Raw genomic sequence first — 16,249 nt, 5'->3', positions numbered from 1 at the left:
CGAACAAGGAGACATAGCTGCAAAATAAAAGGCCGGCATTTCAAACTAAGGTGCGTAGGAATTTATTTTCTCAAATGGTGGTAAATCTCTGGGATTCTCTGCCCTCAAGGGTGGTGGAGGCCAGATCATTAGATATGTTAAAGGTGGAGATGGATAAATATATGAATGATCAAGGTTATGGGAATGGATACAGGAAAGGAGTTGATGCCAGCATAGATCAGACATGACTATATTGAATGGTCGCCTACTCCTGCTCCTATTTTTTGTGTGTACATTAAGACTGCAAAGGCAAGGTTAAAGAACTTGACTATAAAGAAAAGAATGTTGGCTATAAACAAGTGCCTTGAGTGATCACAGCTCTTTCAAATCTTTAGAATTACGTTCTTGTAATAATTTACTAGCCACTTCATAAATTTAGACTGTGATGTATTGAAATTGACGAATGCGATTCCTGTACAAACATCTGAGGTTCAGGGATTTTATTAGTGTCAATAAATAATGGGAAATATTCCAGATGTTCATCACCAGCATGCAGGGATCTAAATCTTTGGCAAAGGAACTAAAGAAGGAGTTAATAAGGATTAAATTATGTGGAAAAAGCAATGGGTGACGTAGTGAGTTAGACAGTAACCTTTCACCCCAGTACCTCATTTCAAATACAGCTCAGACTGATGGGATACAAGTCTCTTCTGTTTGCCAGCAGGAAAGGTTACATGTAAAGTGCATTTTCACAACCACAAACCAGTACTTGGGCTTGAGCCAACAGAAAATATGGTACCAATTTAGGGCATCAAGCTTGAGTGGTCACCCTGTGGCCAATTTTCATGGTGAGGGTGGAGATCACATTTCAAGTGGTTTCCTAGTTCTGACATCACGTGAGGCATACATGAAATCATGCGAAGCTCGCAAGGATGAATTGTGACCCGAAGTGCCTGGTTAGTTTCTATATTGGCATCATTCAACCCAGAGTGCACCATAATCACACACCACTCTGGAGTTGGGGGCGGGGGCGGTAGGAGGGCGGATTTCACCATCACGATCCATAGAAAGAAAATGTTATGCATCAGAATTTGGGGCCGTGGCAAGGCCCGACGAGGATGGTTTTCTATAGGGGGAATCTAGAAATTGGACGTATAATCCCAGAATAAAGGGTCAGTGATTTAAGGAGGAATTTATCTCATAGGATTGTGAACCTTTGGAATTCTCCTCTTGGCGACTCTCTCAGTAACATCTCCCCAAACTCAAACTATTTCAAGTTTTTAATACTCTTACAAACAAAGACAGCAACAGCTGATTCAATAAAAATTTCAATAGCTAAAATGACATGGTTTATTTCAATATTTTGTATCTGACAAATGGTTCCATTGAAGTCCATATTTACTGTGGGAGATAATCATAGCTGATAAGATATCTCTGAATGTTCAAAACACCTTTGCTGGGGCAAAGTAATTCACATGGATGGTCTAAAAGTTTGAGGACAGAGAACCCAGGCACCCACAATTAGTTTTGGGAGGGCTGACTCTCTGTGTACACAAATATCCTAATTATTGATGGAGCAAATATGCCAATGACCATGTTCGATGTGCTACGTGACAAAATAAACTTATCTGGTGTATGGTTTAATGTGGGCCAATTAACATAGTTCCATTGTCTTACATCTGGCTGATGTATATGAAACATCAGATGGTCAGGTTGGTTTATAAACCATCTCTCTTTAAGCAGCCAGTGTTAGTAGTCTGTGCACAATAGATGGTACTGTTTTCATGAGTATCCTTTTAATTTCAAAACTGATTCCTGCTTGTACACTTTTCAACAAGTTGTTTGAAGACTGGTTCTTGTTTGTATTAATGCCTGCTACCTCTATTCTGTAATCCCCAAAAGATGCCCCATGTCTGACAATTCCCTAACAGTATCAACATTAGGCAACCTCAGATTTTTTGGATTATAGAGAAATCATGGTTATAGTGATTGGGCAGGAAAGCTGAGTTGAGCCCAAAGATCTTGAAGAGTGAAAAGGCTCATGAAGCCATATGGCCTATGCTTGCTCCTGCTCCTTGTGTTCTTATAACCTGTGTTACCATGCTGGATGGGTGATCATTTTGGCCAGGACACTAAGGGAACACTGTGCCCTTCCTCAGCTACTGTAGTGGAATGTTTTACATTAGCCTGAGGGTTAAATGGGACCTTACCACACTACTTCAGTGCTGATCTAAAACTTCAGGCTAAATTAGGTGCTCATTTCTGTATTGGGACTTCAATGCATGTCTTTCTAATGAGCAATTTCCATGTGTCATGTCATAACACAAACATCATGAGTTGGCAAAAATTAGAGGAATGACAAAAGTTTGCCAAAAGCTAAAGTAAATATAAATCCAAGTATAACACTGAAGAGGCAAATTGGGTAACAATAAAAATAGCAAGGAGAAATTGTGATTAAATTTATAACATTTCTCTTTTGGAGAATAAAATAATCTCCTATTCAAGGAAGGTCATTCTTTCCTACGTACCTGCTACATTCTACCACAGTGACTTTTAGGCGCCCCTCAGTGATGTTCGACTGTTGTAGGTACAGGTCACAATTCACTGCATCCCCTATGGTTGGAAGGACTTGGTATGGAAAGAATGGTTTGTACCTAGAAAGCAAAAGACATAAAACTAAGCAAATAAGACTTTTCAAGAAGTATGTTTGACTTTATAACTCCAATTATGAAACAGCCATCACAGTTAAGTTTTCCTTGGCTACACTGAGAAAAAGAAATGGCATTCTTAACAATTGAAAAATGAGCAATAGCTTGAGGGAGCCCTCCTGCAGTGAGTATGGACACCCGTCAGATAATGCAAGAGGAAGAACATGGCTGAAGTTGATGTGGTTGCTACTTCCCACAAATCCATCCAATTGTAAATTTAATCAACAAGTGGAGCCTCTTCTATCTGCATCATGCCCATGCCACTTATTAATTAGGAGAACTTCCATTCTGACAACTCTATGCATACATGGGCTTACACAAAACCCTTCAACTGTGAAGTCATGCCAGTACAAGAGATGGAGCACATACCATCCTGCAAAACAGAGGTTTTCCTCCCCCTATTTTTAGCTACCAAACTCTTGTTACCTACCATCCATCAGACATGCATTCATTCCTACTTGCTTGTCCCTGGCAGTGACTGTATATGCAGTGTTTCACCATTGGATGTCACTTCATCCCTTTGCACAAACATAACCAAATTCTAACCAAATGCAGATATTAAATTGCTAAGAACATTTAAGGTCAAATGAGTGTTTAAGTTAACAGAGAATGGCACTTCAATTCAATTGCATGCCATAACTTAACTTGAATTAAAAGTTGCACAAAGTATCTGGTCAGAGTACGAGAAAAGATGGCCACAATTCAGGGGCAAGAGTCAATTTACTGGCAAATGCAAATCAAGATTAATGAAGAGTACTCTTTTGTTACTACAAGTTAGCAAGTCCACACAGATAACAAATTCAATGTTTCCTTATGAAAATGAATCTCTAGCAGCATTGGTCACAAATCTGTAGGGAACTACTAGCTAACTACAGTACACATAACAGTGTAGTCCCGACTTTGTGCCTGCACATTGCGATGTGTAAGTATGGATTGCACTGAAGGTCAGGGACGAGTCCCAGGTCGCATTACCGAGTCCAACAGCAGATACTGATTGGTGGCGGGATACACTTTACATCTGGCCCTTCAGTTTTGTGCCAGCCCTATCAAGGGTACAAGAATGATCATATTCATTTGAACAGTATCACCAACATTCATTAACTAGTTAAGTGAAGCTAGGAGGTTTGGTTTTTCTTTGCTTTTTAAGTTCAATTAATATTTTTAATTTACACAAGTTAGTAAATAAATTGTTTAATCTTTTAAATGACTATTTTATTTTAATTGTTTAAATGTACTTCAATGGTTTCTAGATGGCCTTGGTCATCAGAGTTCAATAACAAAGCCTCCAGGATATCGGGAACAGCACAGCCACAAAATGTAGGCACAATTGTGGGCATTCTGTAGGAGGCTAATGCAAGGTATGGACTGGGTTGAGCACGATCCAGAGCAAAAAGTCACGTTATATTTCTAGCCTTCTAAAGCAATATACCGTGACAATGTTGATGTAGAGCTGCAACCTTCTAAAGTCACTGTTACAAAATAGCCTGACTACAGGTCGAGCAAAGTTATATTGCTACTTGGTGATGCTTCTGCTCAGAAGAACTGCACACTTCAAGCTGGTTACTCTCTTAATTTGAAGAGTGGCTTGCACCTCTATCAGTCTGTGACATCTGGTTTGCCATGGACATGTTCTAGACAGAACACATAAGCAGAACTCCCCTGCCACTGATCCAAAACCTGGTTAGTCAGAGGTTGCAGATGCTTATATCCTTGTGTTAATCAGATGATTTCATTGTCAGCAGAGTTCATTACTGGTTTGGAAATTTCAATGCACAGGAATCCAAGAGGCTACAGAGAGCGATGGACTCAAACAGTTCCATCACAGGTACAGCTCTCCCCACCATCGAGGACATCTACAAGAGGCAAAGTCTCAGGAAGGCAACATCCATCATTAAGGACCCCAACTATCCGGGCCATGCCCACTTCTCATTGCTGCCATCAGGCAGAAGGTACAGGAGCCTGAAGACCCACACCTCAAGGTTCAACAACACCTTCTTCCCCATTGCCATCAGGTTCTTGAACTGACCTGAAAAACCCTAATTCTACCTCAGACTATATTTCCCTCTACTTGCACTAATGTCATTATATTTTGTCATGCATGTATAATGTATGTTTGTCATGTTTGTAATGAACTGTGCTGCTTCTGCAAAGAGCTAACTTTTATGGCATTTATACCCTGGGTATGTATACCAGGCTACCACCTATAATCTTTACTGGAGGAAAAATAACCTCTCTGGATTTTGAAGACCCTGTTAATTTCTTTAACTAGCTGAGATTTAATTGACAGAAAAAAAGAAAGCCTTAGAAAATACTAACACCCCTCCCCTGTACCCTAGTGTACATAAAAATGCTTTGATTGCTATATATCATGAATGTTCAAGGCAGGAGCAACAAGGCAGTGTGAACATCCAAAATAAACTGCTTACTGCCAATTCCCTGCAGAGCAAGAATTAAACTTGTTTGTCAAAGGGTCCTCATTTACTTTCACAAACAGTTCAAACACACAATTTTATAAGTTCTGTGATCAAACTAGGAGAATATATTTTTATAAAAATATCCTCACTCCTTGACGACAGAACATATACACAACTGCATACGAACAAAGCACAAGGGACAGAAACAGTTTTGTGATGACATACAATGTAGAGATCACATACAGCTTTGTCGAAGGTGACAGAAAGAACGACCTTCAATTATGTAGTGCCTTTCATGGCTCCGGGCTACCCAGAAGTATTTTGCAGTGCAGCTATGCTTCAATGAAATATAGCAGCTAATTAATTCTCAACAAGACCCATAAACATCAATGCGTTAATGACCAGATAATTTGTTTTTGCAAGAATGATTGAGGGATATGTAACAGGCCACAGGGATAATTCTCACCCCTCTACTTCAAAAGAACACCAGGGGTCAAAAATCATTTAAAAAATAATGAGCAATGGATTGTTATTTTGACCACTACCGTGAGATTTCTGATGGCAATAATAACACATAGATCTTGGATGAGCATAGGGGCATGCTCCCTTTTAGGTAACCAATGGCTGCAAAAATCAACCAATGTTCACTCACTGGGTTACTCTGAACAATGACAAGGTGCCACAGTAATGTTGGAGTTAGCTCAGGTTTTTGAACCTGGCATATGCATTTAGAAGCCCCGTTACGGTGATGAAAGGTGGTCTATGCTTCAAAATTTGGGTGTTGTTTTTACTGGGATCCTTGCATCAGACTATGCCCTAGAACAGACAATATTCGGCTGTTCACCTTGCAGAAGGAGCTTTGTAGTTGCAGCCTCTTATCTGAGCTCATTGTTATAATGCTAAAGTGCAGATTGACCTCATTTAGAACTCCCATGTCCTGATTTAACATTTATTTCAAGAGGACTAGAATATAAAAGCAAGGATGTAATGATGAGGCTTTATAAAGTGTTGGTCAGACCACATTTGGAGTATTGTGGGCAGTTTTGGGTTCCATATCTCAGGAAAGATGGGCTGGCATTGGAGAGAGTCCAGAGGAGGTTTACGAGAAGCATCGCAGGGATGACAGGGTTAACGTACGAGGAGCGTTTGATGGCTCTGGGCCTGTACTCACTGGAGTTTAGAAGGATGGATGAGGGGGGGAAAAAAAAATCGCATTGAAACCTACCAAATATTGAAAGGCCTCGACAGAGTGGACGTGGAGAGGATGTTTCCAGTAGTGGGAGAGTCTAGGACCAGAGGGCACAGCCTCAGAATAAAAGAACATCCCTGTAGGACACAGATAAGGAGGAAGTTCTTTAGCCAAAGGGCAGTGAATCTGTGGAATTCATTGCCACAGACGGCTGTGGAGGCCAAGTCATTGGGTATATTTAAAGCAGAGGTTGATAGGTTCTTGATTAGTAAGGGTGTCAAAGGTTACGGGGAGAAGGCAGGAGAATGGGGTTGAGAGGGAAAAACAAATCAGCCATGATTGAATGGCGGAGCAGACTCGAAGGGCCAAATGGCCTAATTCTGCTCCTATGACATGATCTTACTTAGGAAGCCACAAGAGCATTTTCAGTCGCAGCTGAGCCATTTGCATTATAAACCAATTAATTGTGATGCAAATTTGATGGGATACTCTCCAAAGTAAATAAAATTCTCACCCCCCAGCCCCCCACCCTGTCTACTCTTATCCAGGCTCACTTTGTTGCCATTGTGGTTGACAATCACTGCGTCTTTGTGCCATATCTTTGTCAATGCTAGACAAAAAGTTTGCTAGAAACAAGATATATAAGGGTTTATTGTCTTTCTTAATTTCTTCACCATTTTCCCATCAAAGGGAGACAAAGGCTGGGAAAGTTGCTCTGAATTTCCTGTGGGAACTTTTGAAACATTTTCCCCCATCCAGTGCTGGTCCAAAGCCTGGATAAAGGAAGAGGAGGAAGGCTGGGGCCAGGAAGGATATCCAAATATAAAACCCCCTTGCCTAATCATCCTAACATGGCTCCCACAAACATGCTCAGCTAGACTGCATCATGCAGAACCACAGTTTCATATGACCAAAAGCCAGCGAAGAGCCAGGAAAGGCAATAGTGGATCCATCTTCACAGGACAAATCAGGGAAGAAGCAGAGTATTTCAGATTATGCTTTCTTTGCAGGCACAAGAGAGACACAAGAGACTGCAGATGCTGGAGGAACTCAGCAGGTTGAGCAGCATCTATGAGGTTGGGGGGGCGGGGGGAGGGAATTGTCGACGTTTTGGGTCAAAACCCTGCATCAGGACTTACTTTGTTTCTTTGTACCTGCCCTCTCTGGTAACACCAACAGAATTCAGACCCAGTACCAGTGACACCAACCCTGAATGTGGCCTTTGTGTAGGAGCTGAACAAACTAAAAAGTAGAGACCAAATACGGAACAGGAATTGAAAATTCGTCCATCAACTAAATAATTTGAGCTTGTAATCCACTGGGGATGGGGCAACTCATTAATGAAATGGCTTCTCAGATGAAAGTTTGAGAATTTAGCTGATGCAATTACTTGACTGATTTTAGATAGCTCAAAAAAATCAATTACACCTCTTAAATTTCATTGTGCAAACAGCCTTCTGCAATCTCTTGAACACACCCCTGGCATCTGAAAGTTGTCAACAAAATAATTGTTAACTTGTTACACTAATTTCGAAATGACAAAACACTTGCGCCGATCTGATAACACCGCTGGCGTCCAACTGTTGAGCCCAACCCAAATTAACATTTTAAAAAGCTTGACTTGAAGCTGCATTTGCATTTCGTGCACAAATTTCCAAATTATTGACTGGTACATGAATTAATAGACATCCTATATTCGCTGCTGTGCCAATTGATTTTTCTGCTGTAATGCTTTGCTGCAACTTCTCAATATCAAGGATCTGTAATCTGAGAAACCAAACGTTCTTAGAATTTAGACCTTGCAAAGCAGACTAAAAGTTGTGGTTAGTGATGCAAATGAATGGAGAGGGAGCTAAGAGGGGGTGGGGAGACTTAGGGAGGCAGCTGGGGGAAGGCTCACAGGTAGGCTGAGGAGGGGGCACCAAAAAAAGAGAAGGGATCAGGGTGTGTTTTGATGCATGTAAAAGCATGCTGTCTGCAGCAACCAGGCTTCAAGAGGCACCATCTCCTCAAAATGCCACTTATGAGAGTTTGGCCAGCTGTCACAGGTTTTTAAAATTTGAAGTAAACGATTTAAATAATAAGATAGATAATAAGATATCTTTATTAGTCACATGTACATTGAAACACACAGTGAAATGCATCTTTTGCCTAGTGTGTTCTGGGGACAGCCCACAAGTGTCGCCACATTTCCGGCGACAACATAAACACTGAGATTAACTGAAAACACATACAAATACAAATGGTTTTAATTATTTCTCAATTTAAGAATTTAAGGAAGAACTTGTTTTCTCTTTTGCCTCCTACTCCACAAGTCCTGGAATCCCCATTGATGTAACTGGCTCCCCCATTTCATGCCAGACCACAGTGAAAATGTAATGTCACCTGTCACTCAGTTAGTGAGGGAACTCTTCTTCAGTGCTGCTTGTGCAAATGTCCAAAGCTTATTGGAGTGACCACAGTCTGATCACAATCATTGACTCCAGCCAGCAAGATTAGTTTTCTAGTTAGAAAACAGTATTGTGGAACAAGTTAACATTTAAAAGCACTGCTGCCACAGAAATTTTCATTCCCTTTAATGGAACCTTTAAATTATCCAGAGATGGGAAAGAGCAGATAAAAACTGAATGCTCCCAGTGGATGAGACATTTGGAACAAGGGAACATGAATATAGCATGGGAAATGAGCAGGAAAGTTATATTAAACAAATAGATGTAAAATGCATGGGGTTCATCACAATGTTTCAGTAGGAACTAGCTAGATGATTGAAGGAAGATGGAATAAAGAGATAGTGGATTAGGGCCACTGGTCATGTGCAACATTAGCATCAAATAGCGGTTGAGTCCAGCACCTATTTCTGCATTGCAATTTCAATGTAATTCTATTTAAGTCATTTAAAATATTTATGAATGAAGATACTGGCCCTAAAGCAATGTGCCTTCATTATAAATTAATGCCATATCCTTTCAATGGCAAGTGAACTACGTTCTACTACATCAATCATACAAGTTCTTGATCTTAGACTTTATGGTTTCAAAAGTCACAACACAAAAGCTCAAAAGCTGAAAATTTCAGCATCATGTTTGTTGTGGATTAAACTATTGTAGCTGATAGTAAAAACACGATAAACTGTTTGACTTTCAACTGAAAATAATACCATCTTGCCTGAGTGTGAAGGATCAGCACCCATTCAGTAGGTTAAGGCAACACTGTATGTTTCCTTTACAGTTAATAGGCTGCAGTCCATGAACAAGACGGTGTAACAAATACTACACAGTTAGAAATTTGTAGTGATTAAATAACATGACAAAAACCCAGGAGAGCAGGTAGAAGCGATGCATCCCATTTTGATGCAGCTAACAATCCACATACAGAATGTACTTTAGAAACTGTATTATAAACTATCACTGACTGGAGTGCTGTATCAACTGTCTCACCACCACCAGTGTGGAAGGACTTCCCACCATAATACCAAGCTTTGGGCTGCAATTCAAATCCAAGTCACTTTCAGATATTGATGCCTTCATGTTCTCACTCAAAATGGTTTCAAGGGCATCACTGCTAAGCAAGAGCTCTCAAACACATTTAGCGTCAATTACATCACTTTGGAAGTTCTGTATCAGTTATGTCACCATGGAGTAGTCCCAGTGCTTGGGCCAGCATTCCTCTGTCTGCCAACATGAGCAAAAATAGGCTAATTAGCTCTTTCTCATTGCCAGTCCCTCAACCACTTTACATCTGTCCAATTGGCAAGTGTTTGACTATACACAAAGGTAGGGAAGGTTGTGGCTAATTACTGGACAATGTATTCATAGCCCTGAACCAATACTCCACAGGCACAAATTTCAATCCCATGTGGCAGTTGAAGTACTATATTACAAGGCATTAAATAATCCAGGAATAAAAACATTGTATCAGTAATGAAATTACAAAATTTTGACTGTGCCATATGTCCTTAGCCTGTGACCAAACACACTGATAGTTCTTCCTCATTTACCTTTGAGTTTCTTCAGTGCCTCTTATCTCATCTCAGATGACGCTGTCTTTTTCTAATTTCACTATCAACAGATCCAGTGTACAACAGATCCACATGATGAGCAGATTCTTTACTTGACAGCTGGGTACACAAATGAAGCAAAATGCAATGTCATGCTGGTGAAGTGCTGGTTGGGATCTCCAGTACTAATCAACTGGGATGCAAAACTTTGAAGGAGTGGGATCTTTCAGAATTCTGCAACAATCACTACTGAGCACCCTCAGCCCAGTACAATCATGGAACATAACAGCACAGTGCAGGCCCTTCAGCCCACAATGTTGTGCTGACATTTTATCCTGCTCTAAGATCTATCTAACCCTTCCCTCCCACATAGCCCCCCATTCCTCTATCATTTATGTGTCTATCTAAGAATCTCTTAAATGTCCCTAATGCATCTGCCTGATCTAATGTACCTTTGCTGGCAGTGCGTTCCACGCACCCACCACTCTGTGTAAAAAAAAACCTACCCCTGACATCCCCCTTATACCTTCCTCCAATCACCTTAAAATTATGTCCCCTTGTGTTAGCCATTGTCACACCGTGAAAAAGTCTGACTGCCCATTCGATCTATGCCTCTTATCATCTTGTACACCTCTCCAAACAGAAAATCCTTCTTGACTATCTAAATACCCATTGAAGTACAGGAAATACTTTCAGCTAAGCAGCACAGTGCTCTCTGCAAGGCAGACAGAATTGAGTGACGACAGACCCATTTTTAAATAGCTGTAGGACTGTCCCAATCCGAACGACGACATGTTCAAAATATGGAAGAAACGGAAAATGCCAGCACACTGCTGGAATTTACCGAGATAAGTTTCTGTGGATTTGACAGGATATACACTGCTCTGGTGTAACTCATGGTTTCAAAGTAAAAATTAAGAGCAATCTATATTTTCATTAGAATGAAGTGAAATAACACATGCACTTGAATTTAGAATGGGGGGATAATTCATCCATTTGTACAATTTGGTCAATTTGCAAATTTTACCCCAAAATGCAAGCTGCTACAATTCTCATTTGACCATCTGTCCCAGTTTCAACTACAACTTTAAAATAGAAGCCTGAAATTTACATGGATAAGTGTGAGGTTATTAATATAATTCAGTAATTCAAGAGCAAATTTGGGCAATTGCTCACAAGCAGATAAACATGGAAATCAGGCTTCTCGCAGACTGCCACAAACCAAAACCAGTATAGTGTAAACTTGGAGTACTGTCTGGAATCGTAAACAAAAATATGAAGCCACTGTGTCCATGCTGGTGAAAAAGCTAACCAGACTAATCAGTATGATGTACATATCAAATGCTCATCAAGAGCCATGCTAAGGGTTTCTGCTTCCACTTCCCTTCCCTTCCCTTCCAGGTACTGAGATCTAGACAGCTACTAAATTTGAATGCAAAAAAAAGTACCTCAAAGATGACCTCCCAATTTACTCAATGTAGGCTTGTGTACACTTTGATTAAGTCACCTTTCACCTTCCTCTGTTCTAAAGAAAACAAACATACCCAACTGATCTTATATCTAACCTTTCTCAGACATGGCAATACTCTCAAATCTCAGATTCATAATACAGAAAATGGCCTATGGAATGAGAATCCATCGACCACACATTTATACTAACTATACATTAATCACATTTTTTATTCTCCCTACATTCTCATCAAATTGCCCACTAATGCTGCCACATCTTTCCTGGAACTTGACAATTAGAACTGTGCCTGCTTCTTTTACTGTAGCCTAATTAATGCTCTGTACAATTCTAACATGATCTCCAGGTTCTTAAAATCTACTTCAATGCAGGGAAGTACCCTGTATAACTTCTGAATCACCTGACCTACCCACCTTGTGATTTTCATGGAGACGAGATTCTGCAGATGCTGGAATCTGGAGCAACACACAAAATGCTGGAGGAACTTATCAGGTCAGACAGCATCTATGGAAGGAAATAAATATTCCCGATAAAGGGTTACGACCTGAAATGTAGACTGTTTGTTTCCCTCCATAGATACCTGCTGTGTTCCTCCAGTGTCTTGTGTGTGTTGCTGTGATTTTCATAGGCCTGCGGACGTGCATTCTAAATAGTGTTGTCCCCCCTACACTTCTTATCCTACCATTTACTTCTTGTCATTAAAGATTTAAGAAAAAGTCTGGGGTACTGCATTCAGGAATTAGTGAATTTTAGCAGTATGCTGTTATCATTGCTGCCAAACAACCTCACACATCTTGAAAATTTAACTCTACAAATATGGTAGAAGATGCCATTGTAGATATAAAACAAAAATAATTTTCTTTGCGATTCTTATCTAACATCTCTCCCATCTGCCTTTGTTAATCATTATTATGCTTTGTGTACATGATACTTCCTGTTGAGTATTATGCTGCCTGGTGAAGATTCTGCAAGACTCAGTCCAATATAGAGCTATCAATTAATTGCAGTTAACACTTATATTCATATACATTGCATTAAATGCCTGTTTTTTTTCAAAACCACACATTAATTACTCCACCCTGAAAGATCTAGTCCTGGTCTCATGCTGAATGAACCCAGGACATCATTCTCCCTGGAGTGCTCCAAGCAGTGAAAGGCACTTCCTTCCAATGGCAGTGAAACACATGGTGACGACAGCAGCAGCAGAGGGGCTGTGATGTGCCACCAGGAAACCAGCATCTGCTGCGACAGATACCAGCCCACTGAAGGGAATATTGACAGTGGAATTTGGGAGATAAAAACATTTTCTATTCCTAGAAAGCAGATGGCTCAAAATATGTACAGAGTTTCATGTGCCATAAAACTATCAAAATATTGCTATTCTATTACTGTTTAACAATGTGATTAAAATTACAATTAATCGTGACCTTCGCTCATGGTTTTTATAAATTGCTTGGCATCCCTAATCTGATTGACCAATGAGTCAATGTGGCCATGCCATCTTCTCACAGCTACCATCGGGCAGGAGGTACAGAGACCTGAAGTCCCACACCACAGGTTTAAGAACAGCTACTTCCCTTCAACCATTCGCTTCTTGAACCAACCTGTACAACTCGAATCAATACCTTGGTATAGCAACACTATGACCACTTTGCACTACAATGGATTTTGGGTTTTTTTTTGTTCTAATTATGTTCTTTCTTGTAAAAATTATGTATAATTTATGCTTAATTTATGTTTTTTTTCTTATGAATGTTGCTTATCTGATGCTATGTGCCTGTGATGCTGCTGCAAGTAGTTTTTTTTATTGCACCTGTGCATATATGTACTTGTGCATTTGACAATAAACTCAACTTTAACTTTGGCCTGCTCACAGACCGCTCTGTTGCAGAAGGTCCCACAACGACCTGATGTTCGATTATAGCAGGACTCTGCCCATAAACCCAAGTAGATTCTGTGACCACACGCAAACACTGCTCCAATCCGAGCTGCTGCATTTAAGTAAATTTACTGCAGAACTATTAAGCTTGTCCATCACTCACTGGCATGTCGAGACCAATTGAGCACCTACCTGGAGATAGGTTTATGGAGGCTGCTGCTGCACAGCTCTGGCAACCTGGGTTTAATCTTGACCTCCAATGTAGTCTGTGGGGAGCTTGTAAGTTCTCTCTGTGACAGTGTGGGTTTCCCCCTTCATGTTAGGGTTTCCTCTCACATCCTAAACAAAAACTACCACTTTAATTATTTACTGTAAATTTCCCCTGGTGGAGGCGATTGGTAGGTGTTGATGGATGGGCGAGAAAGAAATAAATGTTACAGAAAAATAAATGGGGTAATGGGACAGTTCTGAGAGCCAGCATTGATTCAATGGACTGAATGGCCTCCTATGTTGTGAGGAAAGATGTAAGATTAAGATATCTTTATTAGTCACATGTACGTTGAAACACACAGTGAAATACATCTTTGCATAGTGTTCTGGGGGCAGCCCGCAAGTGTCGCCACGCTTCCGGCGCCAACATAGCATGCCCACAACTTCCAAACCCGTACGTCTTTGGAATGTGGGAGGAAACCAGAGCACCCAGAGGAAACCCACACAGACACGGGGAGAACATACAAACTCCTTACAGACAGTGGCAGGAATTGAACCCAGGTTGCTAGCGCTGCACCCATTACGTTAACTGCTACATTACCGTGCCTACCAGAAACTGGGAGGAGGCAACCAGAAGCTTAGTCAAAGATGTGGGCTTTACGGAGCTTTGAAAAGATTGAGAAATTTGGGAATGAGTCTCCAGAACATGGGTCATGGACATCTGATGGCATGTCTGACGCAAGAAGTGGCATGCAAAAGACATGAAGAATTCAACAGAAGGGGAGGGGCTCTGGCTGGAGGAGGTTAAAGAAACAGGGAAGGCAAGGTCAAGATTGGATTCAAACACAATGGTTAGAATCTTACATTTGAAGGACTGACCATTTGTGGGACTGCTGTACGTTAACACGTTATTTGAACATAACTCAGTGGAAGGCAGGATATGGACACAGAGCCATATTGATTGGGAGATTATGCAAAGTGGAGGACAACAGACCAGCTAGGCGTTCACTAGGATACTCAAGTCTAGAGATGACAAAGCCACGAATAAGTGGCAGAGGCAGATGATGTTGGAGTAGAAATCAGTGCTTTTGTGACAGACAGCTTAGAGGGTCAAAAGCTCAGCTCAGGATAGACGCTGCAAACACACTAGTTCCTACTTGAGACAACAGCCAATGAAGATCATGCAATTGCTATGGAGATGGTGTTGGAGCTCCAGATGATGTCTTTGGATTTCTGAACCTTCAACTGAAGGAAACTACAGCTCATCCAAGATTGGAACTCAAACAAGAGCAGACACCAAATAAGTTTTATGAGAATGTCGTCAGGCCTTGAGAGCCTGAGTTATAGGGAGAGGTTGGATAGACTGGGACTTTATTCACTGGGGCATAAGAGATGGAGAGGTGATCTGATAGAGGTGCATAAAATCATGAGGGGCAGGGTGAATGCACACAGTGCTTTTTCCCAGGAAAAGGAAATCAAAAACTAGAGGGCATAAGTTTAAGGAGAGAGGGGAAAGAGAACTAATGGGCAACTTCCTCATGCAGAGCGTGGTGCATATATGGAATGAGGTGCCAGAGGAAGTGATTGAGGTGGGTACAACAACTAAATTTAAAATATACTTGGACAGGTACATGGATAGGAAAGGTTGAGGGATATGGGCCAAACATGGGCAAATGGAATGAGCTTAGATGGGCATCTTGGTCAGCACAGAAAGCTGGGCCGAGGGGCCTGTTTCCATACTGTATTACTCTACTAAGTGGTGGACACTCATAGATAAATGCTATAGACTGGGTTTCACTGGCAGCCGTGTAGAAGTTAACCCCACATATATGGAAGTTACTGTCATGGGCCAAATTTTGAGGGAGTCAATAGATTTGACACCCAACACTATACCTCTGACCTCTTTCATAACCACAGTATTTGTGGCTGAACCAGTTAAATTTCTGCTAATGGTGATATCCAGATGAATCAATGGAAGGAAATAATTTGGGATGCAACCAACATGACACATTCAGATAGTCAGGCAAGGGCCAACAATAGGATTTTGTGGTCATCAGTGGAAACGCCACCACCATATACAGAAACCATCACTGAATATTTCCGGACCATTATACAGTAACAGAAAAAAAAATGTCCTCCTTTTTGGTAATAGACTATAAACATACATAATAACCCAACAACTCTGGTACTGCACCTTACGTCATATTTGACCATGAGATACCATCTACATGGGCTGGCCAATGGGACCAGGTTGCAGGAGGACATCAGTGCATTAACTACAACTCCTATTGAAGAAATATGTGATAAATTCTAACAGAAACTTACTCCATATTTGCATTTGATAGGTTGCTGGCATTCCTTTGGAATATTAATAGTTCCCTATTGTGGTGATCAGAGTTTAATAA

The 16,249-nt window shown here is 40.8% G+C and overlaps 1 protein-coding gene across 1 annotated transcript in view; it reads right to left on the bottom strand.

Annotated features, from left to right (window-relative positions):
• The window catches only part of pdzd8 (PDZ domain containing 8), a 144,260-nt gene that overhangs the window by 84,256 nt on the left and 43,755 nt on the right, over positions 1 to 16,249 (bottom strand). Inside the window, exon 2 of the mRNA XM_052027433.1 lies at positions 2,508 to 2,633. Coding sequence (XP_051883393.1) covers positions 2,508 to 2,633 — 126 coding nt within the window. The remainder of the gene's footprint in view (positions 1 to 2,507; positions 2,634 to 16,249) is intronic.

Source organism: Pristis pectinata, chromosome 12 (genome assembly GCF_009764475.1).
Source record: "Pristis pectinata isolate sPriPec2 chromosome 12, sPriPec2.1.pri, whole genome shotgun sequence".
NCBI lineage: Eukaryota > Metazoa > Chordata > Chondrichthyes > Rhinopristiformes > Pristidae > Pristis > Pristis pectinata.
This window is presented reverse-complemented; position numbering and strand designations above follow the sequence as displayed.